The sequence below is a fragment of the Onthophagus taurus genome, chromosome 5 (assembly GCF_036711975.1).
Source record: "Onthophagus taurus isolate NC chromosome 5, IU_Otau_3.0, whole genome shotgun sequence".
Classification (NCBI taxonomy): Eukaryota; Metazoa; Arthropoda; class Insecta; order Coleoptera; family Scarabaeidae; genus Onthophagus; species Onthophagus taurus.
The window spans coordinates 1,258,521-1,271,484 of NC_091970.1; the positions used below are offsets into that span (position 1 = coordinate 1,258,521).

At 27.2% G+C, this 12,964-nt stretch overlaps 3 protein-coding genes and 1 long non-coding RNA gene across 7 annotated transcripts in view; 3 read left to right on the forward strand and 1 right to left on the reverse strand.

The window, feature by feature from the left end:
* LOC111413605 (uncharacterized) overlaps positions 1 to 4,753 on the forward strand; it is a 55,773-nt gene extending 51,020 nt beyond the window's left edge. For 2 of the 3 annotated variants that reach the window (XM_071196083.1, XM_071196082.1), the window contains exon 6: positions 2,118 to 4,620. In XM_071196083.1, the coding sequence (XP_071052184.1) occupies positions 2,118 to 2,663 (546 nt within the window). In that variant the 3' untranslated portion in view covers positions 2,664 to 4,620. Of the gene's footprint in view, positions 1 to 2,117; positions 4,621 to 4,684 lie in introns of those variants that run through there. The other variant, XR_011640417.1, reaches the window with a different exon arrangement.
* A 314-nt stretch (positions 4,754 to 5,067) lies between these two features.
* On the forward strand, positions 5,068 to 5,903 carry LOC139429744 (uncharacterized). The gene is made up of 3 exons (XR_011640312.1): positions 5,068 to 5,097; positions 5,537 to 5,629; positions 5,712 to 5,903. It is a non-coding gene; the product is annotated as an uncharacterized lncRNA (long non-coding RNA).
* Positions 5,904 to 7,056: 1,153 nt separating this feature from the next.
* Positions 7,057 to 8,709, forward strand: LOC111413596 (STIP1 homology and U-box containing protein 1). The gene is made up of 5 exons (XM_023044620.2): positions 7,057 to 7,494; positions 7,629 to 8,063; positions 8,122 to 8,178; positions 8,237 to 8,353; positions 8,407 to 8,709. The coding sequence occupies exons 1-5, from the start codon at positions 7,375 to 7,377 to the stop codon at positions 8,530 to 8,532; spliced, it is 855 nt and encodes a 284-aa protein (XP_022900388.2). The 5' UTR covers positions 7,057 to 7,374; the 3' UTR covers positions 8,533 to 8,709.
* Positions 8,710 to 8,867: 158 nt separating this feature from the next.
* The window catches only part of LOC111413529 (probable serine/threonine-protein kinase DDB_G0282963), a 155,453-nt gene continuing 151,356 nt past the window's right edge, over positions 8,868 to 12,964 (reverse strand). For both annotated transcript variants that reach the window (XM_071196088.1, XM_023044534.2), the window contains 2 exons: positions 9,799 to 10,156; positions 8,868 to 9,737 (listed from right to left, as the gene is read on the reverse strand). In XM_071196088.1, the coding sequence (XP_071052189.1) occupies positions 9,275 to 9,737; positions 9,799 to 10,156 (821 nt within the window). In that variant the 3' untranslated portion in view covers positions 8,868 to 9,274. The remainder of the gene's footprint in view (positions 9,738 to 9,798; positions 10,157 to 12,964) is intronic.

Genomic DNA, 12,964 nt, shown 5'->3' on the forward strand with positions numbered 1-12,964 from the left:
TTTCAAAGTATGTCCCCATTGATCTCATCATCCCTTTCAATTTATTAATCTCCCTGGATCACTCAAACTTTTCTAGAATATCCTGGAATATCACACTTGGACATCCTCAACATCATCTATGGGATTTTTTAATATCTCTAAGCATCCTTTGTATGCGCCAATATCATTTCAAATATCTTTCAACATTTTTCCTAATAGCGATGAGTATCGTTCTTGGCCTTCCTCCATCTTGCCTACGGCAAAATCAACATCAACCTAAGGTTCAGTAAACATTGTCCTTGATAGCACTCAACATTGTCCCTAATATCCTGGAATATCACACTTGTACATCCTCAACATCATCTATGGTATCAAAATCGATATATCTCAACACTGAGAGTGCGGAAAAGTGACGAACACTAAATTAATTTCAATTATAAAACTTCTATTATATGATAACTAACTTCAGGTTTAAAATGTCAACCTCAATTTTGACATATTTGTAATCTTCATTAAAAATCCTTTAAAATGAGTACAAACACGACATATTTATCTTCAATATTAACGAAGTTATGGTCAACTTCCGGTTAAGAATGTCAACGTCAATTTTGACATATTTGTAATCGTCGTGAAAAATCCTTTAAAATGAGTCCAAACATGATACGTTGAATTCCAATATTACTCGAGATATAAGCAACTTCCGGTTTGAAATGTCAATGTCACTTTGACATTCTTAATTTTTATTAAATGTCTTAATCTTTGTTACAAAAACAAAAATATAATAAAAAAATAAAAAATTAAGGTTGGTATTAATATTTAAAAATTAAATTGCTACCTTCATTGTTGCTAACTTCGGGTTTAATGTTTTTTATTCTAACTTTTTTGTTTTTTGAGATAAGTGCGTCATCTTTTTACTCATTTTAAAGATTTTTTGTAATAAAGAATACATCATGGAAGAACACCATGAAGTTCTCATGTCTATTATATGATAACTAACTTCAAGTTTAAAATGTCAACCTCAATTTTGACGTATTTGTAATCGTCATTAAAAATCCTTTAAAATGAGTACAAACACGACATATTTATCTCCAATATTAATGAAGTTATGCTCAACTTCCGGTTAAGAATGTCAACGTCAATTTTGACATATTCGTGAAAAATCCTTTAAAATGAGTTCAAACATGATACGTTTAATTCCAATATTACTCGAGATATAAGCAACTTCCGATTTGAAATGTCAATGTCATTTTGACAGTTTCTTAATTTTTATAAAATGTCTTAAAATTTGTCACAGAAACAAAAATATAATAAAAAAAAAATCAAAAATTAAGGTTGGTATTAATATTTAAAAATTAAATTGCTACTTTCATTGTTGCTAACTTCGGGTTTAATGTTTTTTATTCTAACTTTTTGACATATTTGTAATCCTCGTGAAAAATCCTTTAAAATGAGTACAAACACGACATATTTGTCTTCAATATTAATGAAGTTATGGTCAACTTCCGGTTAAGAATGTCAACGTCAATTTTGACATATTTGTAATCGTCGTGAAAAATCCTTTAAAATGAGTCCAAACATGATACGTTTAATTCCAATATTACTCGAGATATAAGCAACTTCCGGTTTGAAATGTCAATGTCATTTTGACATATTCTTAATTTTTATAAAATGTCTTAATCTTTGTTACAAAAACAAAAATATAATAAAAAAATAAAAAATTAAGGTTGGTATTAATATTTAAAAATTAAATTGCTAACTTCCGGTTTAATGTTTTTTTATTCTAACTTTTTTGTTTTTTGAGATAAGTGCGTCATGTTTGGACTTATTTTAAAAGTTTTTTAATGAAGATAACAAATATGTCAAAATTGACGTTGACGTTTCAAACCGGAAGTGATTGTATCTCCATTAATATTAAAGTTAAATATATCGAGTTTGTACTCATTTTAAAGGATTTTTTATGAAGATTACGAATATAATAATAAAATTAAAGTTGACATTGACAACTGAAATTTTTTTCACGATACTGCGCCAATACTGTGATATTGGTTGCATACTCAGGTGCGATAATTAATTAACACACTGTATATAAATGATTAAAATTTGTTTTAATATAATATATCTTAAATAATTTTTTTAAGGAACCGATAATTTACGTTGAAGACGAAATCATCACCCACGCCACACAAAAGCCTCCCGAAATCCCACTCATTTCCATACCGGATCTCGCCGAATTCAATTGCGTCACCCATCGACCACCGTCGCCCGACAATTCCTTCATCGAACTCCAAAACTTCGAAGCTACATTCGAAATCGAATCCGTATCGAGCGGCAGCGAAAGCGACGATAACAATATTATTAATAATCGTCACTCGGAGAAAAACACCAAAAACGTCATTCAAGTGCAAGAAGAACAATTTTCGATCGTCCATCAACCAACTCAAACGAATAATAAAAATAGATTTAATAACAGTGATGAATGCGATGAAACTTCTTGTCTTGTTGTTGATTTAGTGACAACAACGATGAATTCAGGTGCTATCGTGAACGAAAGTGCTGTTGATGGTGAAAGAAGAAATGATGAGATTATTAATAATAAAGGAGTGAGACAGAATAATAATCAGTTAAATAAAGGTGTGAGTGAGATTTTGTTGAGCCCTTTACAATTAGATGGTGGAAAAAAATAGGAAAAATAAGAAGTATTTATAAAAATACGGTGTATTTTAGGTGCTATTTTAAATTGATTATTTTAAATCTCATTGATAACAAAAAAAAGTCAAAAAATGTGTTTCAAAAAAAACGTTGTCATTAAGATTTAAAATAAATCATAAATCATAACCCAACTTACAATAAACAATAAGGAATTGGCACGAAAAATCCTAACGAATCCTAATTAATAAATTAATTAATTAAAAAAAGGACCCACTACTCCGATCTTTATTGATAAAAAGATAGCAACTATTTAATTAATAATAATAACCGCTTCTGATGTAACTATATGTAATACAGGGTAAAAAAGAATATTAAAAAAAAAGTATATACAAGAAACCAAAAAATGGAATAATCAGTGTTTAAAGAAAACTGTAAAGAAATTAACGAGAAAAATGTATGTGTAATGTTTAACGAAAAAAGTACTCGTTAATCATAGTTTTTAATAAAATTGAGGCGAATAAAGCTGTGTGTTGCGCGAAAACCAATAAAATAATAGCTGAAACGTTTAAAAATAAGCTGATTTTACTGTAAACGAAAAAAATACCTATAACTTTACTAAGGCTGAGTCGGAGTTTAAAAAACTAATAAAAAGTGGGTCCTAAATTTATTATTAGAATAAAGAAATACAAAAAAAAATATGAATAAGATGAGTATTTAATAAAATTGTTGTAAAATTAATTTATTGACAGCAGTATTTAGGAACGTATCCAATTTATGGTTAATTAGAAATCTAACTTATCAACTTGTCAAAAATTTTAGGTTAAAACGAAGTTTTGTGTTACCCGTTTATTTACATTCATACAAAATGAAAGGTTAAGAAACAAAACGAAGATGATATAAGATGATTGTCAACGGAGAACTATTAAAAAGTAAGAAATAATATTTTATCGTATAAAGTATCATTTATGTAAGAAATGACATTTATTAAGTTAGAAATGACTTATTGACGTTTGAGATGTCCCTTAATACGTTAGAAATGTCAATAATTGTTAAGTAAATATTGTGTTTCGTATTGATATATTAATAGTTATTGTTCCTTGTCGATAATATCGAATTGATTTAAATATTGTTATTTGAAACAGCTAATCAACAAGAGATGGCGTTGGTGTGAAAGTATAAATTTAAATTTTGCATATAAATACTTTTTTACAACAATTTTATTAATATATTCGAAAACTATTGAATGTGTAAATTTGGATGCGAAAAAAAACCGTGATTTTTGCTATTGTACATGATATAGAGCCTAGTTCTTTTTTATTCTTTTACATGACGAACGTGAACCAAAAATAATAACGAAAATAATCACGCCAGACTTAAAATAAATAAATGTCTAGAACGAAAAAATGTCTATAAAAAAAAAACTAGAAGCATAATCTAGAAAAACACATCTAAGATCTACATCTTAAAGAAAAAAAAATGTAGAAGAACTCATCGTTTTTCTTTAAACTGGCCTAAGATGAATAAAGAATTTGACTTTGTCGCTTAGTATTAAGCTAATCAAATTATGACCTATAATGATTAAAACGAGAATGTAAAAAATAAAAGATTTGGGGACAATCGAAAAAAGTAAAAAAAAAATAAAATAAAATAGAAATCGACATATCTTTGTTAAGGTCCTAGTTAATTAATTGTTATTTGTTATGCTTTCGAAGACGTTTCAAAAGATGAATTCTCTTTGAAAGTAAAACTTCTTGATAAAGTCAAATTCCTAAGTTGAAAGTTGTTTTTTGTTAATAAAAAAAAAAGGTTTACGCGAGATTTTTTTTATTACATGCGGCCCGTTTTTGTAATAATACGGAAAAAAAGTCCGTGTAAATTATAGTATTTTTAGATGCGCTAGTATTTATCGACGAGAAACTCAGTCTTCACATGGTTACCTATTAAGAGAAATCGTTAGATGAATATCTCAAATAAAAATGTATGTCAAATTGATTGATTTGATTTCAATTTTTTGAATTTCCCGCTTTTTTTAATTTATTTTGTCACATTATTTTAGGTTGGTACGAATATTAAACGTGAATATGTCAACGTCAGATCGAGTGAAGTTTCTTCGGACGATTTTTTAAATAAATTCAGGTAAGATTAGATTTATTCTTCATCGTATATTTAAATAATTATTATGATTTCTCAATATCTTTTTAGTTCTAATAATAAATTAGTTCTGTCAACTGTAATTGAGTAGCATACTATTAAAAATAATTTAGTTTCATTGAAATTTATCAACTTTATTAGTAAAGTATGTTTTATCAATCTTTTAGGTTATAAGAAAAATATTCATTTTATTGTTAAATTAAGTTAATTTAAACATAAATTTTACGTTTTTTTTTGTAAGAATATTTTAGGTTGGTACGAAAATTAAACGTTTTTTTTTTATTTATCAATAAAATACGATTTTTTAAATAAATTCAGGTAAGATTAATTGTTAAGATTATACTTAAATAATTATTACGACTTTTTTCAATATCTTTTTGGCTGCAATAATTAAACGAAGAAAAGAACATATATAAACATCTTCTTAAAAAAGCTTCTTAATATGATTTAGATGTTTCTTAACGACCATTTTGGTTTTATTATTTTACAATTGATATAAAGGTTAATTAAAAAGCAAAAATAAATAAAATAAAGTTTTACATGACAGAATTTTAACAATTCTGTCAAGTGTATATTGGGTTGCATAGTTTTAAAAATAATTTATTTTTATTAAAATTTATCAACTTTATTAATAAAGTATGTTTTATCAATGGTTTAGGTTACAAGAATTTTTTTTTGAAGCAAAATATTCATTTTATTGTTAAATTAAGTTAATTTAAACATAAATTTTACGTTTTTTTTTGTAACAAAATTTTAGGTTGGTACGAAAATTAAACGTCAATACATCAACGTCAGATCAAATTTCTTCGAAGGATATTTCAGGAAAAAACAATTTTTTAAACAAATTTAGGTAAGATTAATTGTTAAGATTACACTTAAATTAATATTACGACTTTTCTCAATATCTTTTTGGTTCCAACAACTAAATGAAGAGAAGAAAATATATGAAAATGAGTTTACCTTGAAAAACAACCTCTTAAAGATGGCATGAAAGCGTCCTATTATGATTTAGATGTTTCTTAACGACCATTCTAGTTTTATCATTTTACAATTGATATAAAGGTCAATTAAAAAGCTAAAATAAAGTTTTGCATGACAGAATTTTAACAATTCTGTCAACTGTATATTGGGTTGCATAGTTTTAAAAATAATTTAATTCATCTTAATTTATCAACTTTATTAGTAAAATATGTTTTATCAACCTTTTAGATTATAAAAAACATTTTTTTTAAGAAAGATAGTCATTATATTGTCTAATTAATTTAAACAAACAAATTTTAGGTTTTTTTGTAACAAAATTTTAGGTTGGTACTAAAATTAAACGTCAACGTCAGATGAAATTTCTGACAGATTTTTTTCGTTCCAATAACTAAATGAAGAAAAAATATATAAAAATGTGTTTAGGTTGTGATTAAATTATTAAAATTTTTTTTTTAGTTTATAAAAGCAAAATTAAAGTTGAAAATTAAGTTAAGATAACGGAGAATTATTCAAATCAACACTTTGTTTAAAAAGGATGAGTCAAAATTTTTAGTTGAGACGATTTTATCCATAAATAGAGGTAAGTTCCAAATATAACTTTATTCATTATCTTCTTAACGACCATTCTGGTTTTATCATTTTACAATTGACATAAAAGTTAATCAAAACGCATAAATAAATAAAATAAAGTTTTACATGACAGAATTTTAACAATTCTGTCAAATGTATGTTGGGTTGCATAGTTTTAAAAATAATTTATTTTCTTTCATTTTTATCAACTTTATTAGTAAAGTATGTTTTATCAATGTTTTAGGTTATAAGAACATTTTTTAAGAAAAATAATCATTATTAAATTAAGTTATAAATAAATTTGATGTTTTTTTTGTAACAAAATTTTAGGTTGGTACGAAAATCAAACGTTAGGATTTATCAAGAAAAAACGATTTTTTAAATAAATTCAGGTGAGATTAATTGTTAAGACTATACTTAAATAATTATTTCGACTTTTCTCAACACCTTTTTAGTTCTAATAACTAAATGAAGAAAAAATATATAAAAATGAGTTTCGGTTGTGATCATAATTGTTTAAAGCGCCATCTATTGTGCGACGTATTAACCGATTTAAATTTTAAATTATAATTACAGATTAGGTAAAATTAATTTTCTTAATAATAATTTATTTACATCGAAATTAAGTACAAATTAAAATAAATATTAAATTAATTATTATTATTACTCAAATCGCTCCATCTATTAATGACATTTTGAAAGAATACTTACCGTGTCCGTTCATACCAACACTTCCAAAGGAAAATAAATTCCCCTAAATAAAATAGAAACACAAAATTCCCCATCATTGATTTTGTGCGTGTCGTGAATGCAAAAATTGTTTTCTCTCAACAATTCAATTGAAAGTTTGATAAAAAATCCTCCCAAATTATGTTAAATCATCAAACGGAATGAACCTAATAAAAATAAAACGATGAATAACATCATTACCCATCACAGTTTCAACGTTTACTCCGTTAACTAAAAATAGTTTAACAGTATCTTAGAAACATCCAGTGCTTAAAGTGTGCCATCTAAACTAACTTAGTTTAATAATTCGTTAAAATGAGCAAATACATGTATTCAACTGCTAATTTATCCGATAAAGAACTCAAAGAACAAGGAAACCGACTGTTTGGTCTTCGTAAATATGAAGATGCTGTGAATTGTTATAGTAAAGCCATAGTAAGTTATTAATAATTAATTAATTAATTAAAATCAACAATATTAAATAAAATCATGTTTTGACACTTCATGTCAAAATTTGAAGCTAACTTCATGTTAATAAAAAAAATTTATTTATTATTATTTTTTTTTAGATTAAAAATCCAGATATTGCCCATTACTTCACAAATCGAGCATTATGTTATTTAAAATTATTAAAATACGATCAAGCTTGTACAGATTGTCGCAGGGCATTAGATATGGATCAAAATCTGGTAAAAGGACACTTTTTTCTGGGACAAGCTCTCCTTGAAACTGAAAATTACGACGAAGCGGTTAAACATTTACAAAGAGCTTTCGATTTATCAAAAGAACAGAAATTAAATTACGGTGACGATATTGCCGCGTTGTTACGCATGGCTAGGAAGAAAAGATTTACAATACAAGAGGAAAAAAGGATTGCTCAAGAGATCGAATTGCAAACATATCTGAATAAGTTACTTGTGGACGACCGTGATAGACTGATTAATAATCTTAAAGAAGATAATTCATTTACAGAAGAGAATATTCACGAAATTGAAGAAAAATGTGTAATTTATTTATTAATTTATTCCAATTAATTTAATTGATGTATTAATTATGTTTTAGGACAATTATCTTACAGAATTAAATACTCTTTTTGCAAAAGTTGAAGAAAAACGAAGAGTGAAGTCTAATAATTATTTTTTTAAATTTCTTTTTTATATTTATTTTTGATTTATAGAAACGCGACGTGCCAGATTATTTATGTGGAAAAATTAGTTTTGAAATCTTACAAGAACCGGTTATAACCCCCAGTGGGATTACTTACGAAAAAAAAGACATCGAAGAACATTTACAAGTAAAAAAATCCCTTTTAATTCATTTCACAACGCTTAATGTGTTAAATTTTAGCGCGTGGGCCATTTCGATCCAGTTACAAGAGTACAATTAACACAAGATCAACTGATTCCAAACTTTGCAATGAAAGAAGTCGTCGATGCCTTCCTCCAAGATAACGAATGGGCTTTGGATTATTAATAATATTCATTGCAAGGGGTTGCAATTGTTAAAATCGCACTTTTTTTTGTAATATCAGTGATACATTAAGTTTAAAATCGGTTTTGTGAATTGTAATTACGTTATTTTTTTTTTCTTTTTGGAACCGTTTATATACAAATGTGTTGATTTATTCTGAAATATACGTTTGGATTAAAATTAATGATTTTTATTATTATCGATTACAGGGAACTGTAAAATATGTCGGTAAAATAGAAATTGTGCCGAAAAAATTATAAATTCATATTTCCCGCCAAATTAATAATAAATTGAAATGTCATTTTTTGACAAATTTAATTAATATAAATAAAACAGCATTTATAATTTTTTTAATTTATTATAAAAAAAATCTTTAATATGATTTGTTTGCGTATATTACAACAATATCTACATTATCTCAGTTTTTTTTATTTATTACTTAGTATAGGCACAGTATTTCAAATATACAAAGTTTATTTACCAATCTACTTGATGAAATAAAAATTAATAATTAAAATATACACTGGTGGTTGGTAAAATACGAGAAAAAACACAATAATAATCGCAATTTATCTACTTACTATTACAATAAATTATTTACACGAATTTACAAAAAAAAAGTATTCACAATCTCTCTTTTAATCGTTAATTTAATCAGTTTTTGATTGTATTAATTTAATTTACCCATAACATTAATTGATTTCGCTTAAAAGAAATTAATACAATAAAAACTGTTTGGTTCTAGCTATAAATGGGCTAAAATTTGCATTTCTGATTGAATGTCGGTGGTTTGCAAATTCAACTCCTCCGTATTCGAGCTTCCGCTAACCGTCACAATAACCGGGCTTTGATCGCTCGTTTGCACGATCGTCACCAAATTCCCATCTTTGTTCCCTTCCAAATCACTCGTACTCCCTTTCAATAACATTTTTAACGGATTCAATTCCGGTTCTGGTTCCATTTTCAAACTGTCCAACGTGATATTATCCAACCCGATATCCTCCTCAGCGTTATGAAGAACAACGTTAACCGATTCGTGATTCGATTCGGATAAACTCAACGATTGCGCCCTACTATGTAATACTGAAGATGGCGGTAAAGTGTTGTTATTAGCCCCATTTGGACGATTTGATGAAGACGTTTGCGATCTATACGAAGGGGGGCAACTATATTCCGATTGCGCATCTCTTCTACTCGATAAAGGAGCCCTATAAGATTCAAAACCAATTTAAATAAATCGCTTTAAACCACAAAATTAATCAAATTTACCTTAATAAACTTCCAGCGTGACTCCGATAAGTCGGTGGTGGCGAAACTGCGTTTTGAATCCCCGCTTGGATTTGAGGGGTGTGCCCCCGATCCAAAAGGAGAAGTCTTAGGCGGTACTCTTGCATGGAAGCTTGGTAACTTGGTGGTGGTGGGCGATATTGGAATTCTGGGTACATCATCGCTGCGTATGGATGATGGGGTCGACCGTAAGATGGGGGTAATCGTGGCACGAAACGTCGGGCGCAAGCATCAACCGATTCGGTGGATCCCAAACCGAGCATGGATCGACATGTTGAGGAATCGTGAGAAGTTAATTTCCATGCTATTCCGCTTACGGTTATTAAAACGATTCCAACACCTACAAAAAAAGTATTAATTTTTTAGTTTAATAACAATTTAAATTATAAATAAATAATTTCATTAAAAATATTATTTAGTTATTTTTAAATTTGATAAAATTCAAGTTGGTAGCCCTTCCTATCATTTCGATTTTTTGACAGAATCAAGTTTTAATTAATTTATTATTAATTATCTAATTATTAAGTGTTTTATTATGTTGATTCTACACGAATTAATCCTTTTTAGTTACAACTCAGTAAGTAAATAGTTTTTATCGACTTGAAATTCTTTTCTAAAATAATCTTTGCTTTAATTAACCTTGGGTTGAGATTAAAAGAAATTACCAAGATTTTTGCTTTTATTAATGTAATTATCACTTCAATTTGTTAGTTTAATAACAATTTAAATTTTAAATAAATAATTTCATTAAAAATATTATTTAGTTATTTTTAAGTTTGATAAAATTTAAGTTGGTAGCCCTTCCTATCATTTCGATTTTTTGGCAGAATCAAGTTTTAATTAATTTATTATTAATTATCTAATTATTAAGTGTTTTATTATATTTATTCTACACGAATTAATCCTTTTTAGTTACAACTCAGTAAGTAAATAGTTTTTATCGACTTGAAATTTTTCTAAAATAATCTGCTTTAATTAACATTGGGTTGAGATTAAAAGAAATTACCAAGATTTTTGCTTTTATTAATGTAATTATCATTTCAATTTTTTAGTTTAATAACAATTTAAATTTTAAATAAATAATTTCATTAAAAATATTTAGTTATTTTTAAATTTGATAAAATTCAAGTTGGTAGCCCTTCCTATCATTTCGATTTTTTGACAGAATCAAGTTTTAATTAATTTATTATTAATTATTTAATTATTAAGTGTTTTATTATGTTGATTCTACACGAATTAATCCTTTTTAGTTACAACTCAGTAAGTAAATAGTTTTTATCGACTTGAAATTCTTTTCTAAAATAATCTTTGCTTTAATTAATCTTGGGTTGAGATTAAAAGGAATTACCAAGATTTTTGTGTTTATTAATGTAATTATTACTTAAATCTTTTAATTTAATAACAATTTAAATTATAAATAAATAATTTCATTAATAATATTTCAATAAAAATTAGTTATTTTTAAATTTGATAAAATTGAGGTTGGTAGCCCTTCCTATCATTTCGATTTTTTGGCAGAATCAAGTTTTAATTAATTTATTATTAATTATCTAATTATTAAGTGTTTTATTATGTTTATTCTACACGAATTAATCCTTTTTAGTTACAACTCAGTAAGTAAATAGTTTTTATCGACTTGAAATTTTTCTAAAATAATCTGCTTTAATTAACATTGGGTTGAGATTAAAAGAAATTACCAAGATTTTTGCTTTTATTAATGTAATTATCATTTCAATTTTTTAGTTTAATAACAATTTAAATTTTAAATAAATAATTTCATTAAAAATATTTAGTTATTTTTAAATTTGATAAAATTTAAGTTGGTAGCCCTTCCTTTCATTTCGATTTTTTGACAGAAATGATTTCTTGTCAAGTTTTAATTAATTTATTATAATTAAGTGTTTTATTAATTCCGAAGGTGGTTCTGGTTATTTCTAGTGCGCTGATTAAATACTAGTTAAGTAATCTAAGCCCCGCGGTAAGTGATAGATTTAATTTCAAACAATAAGAAAGAAATTTAGTCGCTCATAAAAGGTATCTCAAAGAGCCGGGTTTACCGGCTCTTAAAATGAATAATCCAATTGTGGATCCGCCATCAGTAACAGATGGCGGATCACAACCATCGGAGCAAATGTTTGGTTCACCAATTCAATTAAGTCCCCCCGATAAAATTAATGAAAATTCACACAACAATGATAATAACAGATATTGTTGTATGGATTTACCCCCATATATAGTATATGTGGAATCCTTGGATAAGAGTATTGGAAACTTGCATGATATGCAAGTAGGCAAAAAACTGTTTGAAAGCGGTTTAAGAGGAATCTTGAGAGTGGACAAAAGAGGGAGAAACAGGATTGAGACTGAGTTTAACAATTATAACAATGCTAATGAATTTTTATCATGTTTTTTAGTCAAAAAAGAAAACTGGAGGGCATTCATCCCCTCACACAGAGTAACATGCAAAGGAATTATTCGGGGTGTCGATACCTCATTATCAGAAGAAACAATTTTAAAATTAATAAAAACGGAAAATAGACGTGAAGTTTTACATATCAGAAGATTAAAAAGAAAAACAACCAATGAACAAGGAGAAATAATATTTGTAACAACAGGAACTATTGTCGCTACGTTTGCAGGTACTACATTACCTAGACACGTATCAATTTGGTATAGCCATCGTATTCCGGAAGTGTACATTTCCCCTGTCATACAATGTTTTAATTGTTTAAGATATGGACATACAAAAACGTTGTGCAAGTCGCAAAAGAGATGTTCTAGGTGTTCTGATCATCATGATTTACATATGTGTCAAAGCGACATTATAAAATGTATTCATTGTGGACAACCACACCTTTCTACTGAGGCTGGTACTCCGTTAGCAAACAGAGTGTGCCCAGAATACTTACGCCAAAAGAAAATAAAAGAAATTATGGCCACTCATAATTACTCGGCTTATGAAGCTAATCTACTAATAAAGAACCCTGAACAAGTGCAGCTAGAGAAAAACATTAGAAATATATACCACACTGATTTTCCTCCTCTAAAGAAAGATGACGTTATACAGAGGACAATCAATTTTGCTGCTAGCACAGCGCCTCGAAGACAAGTGGTGGACTACTCTGATATAGTCAAAAAACAAACACAA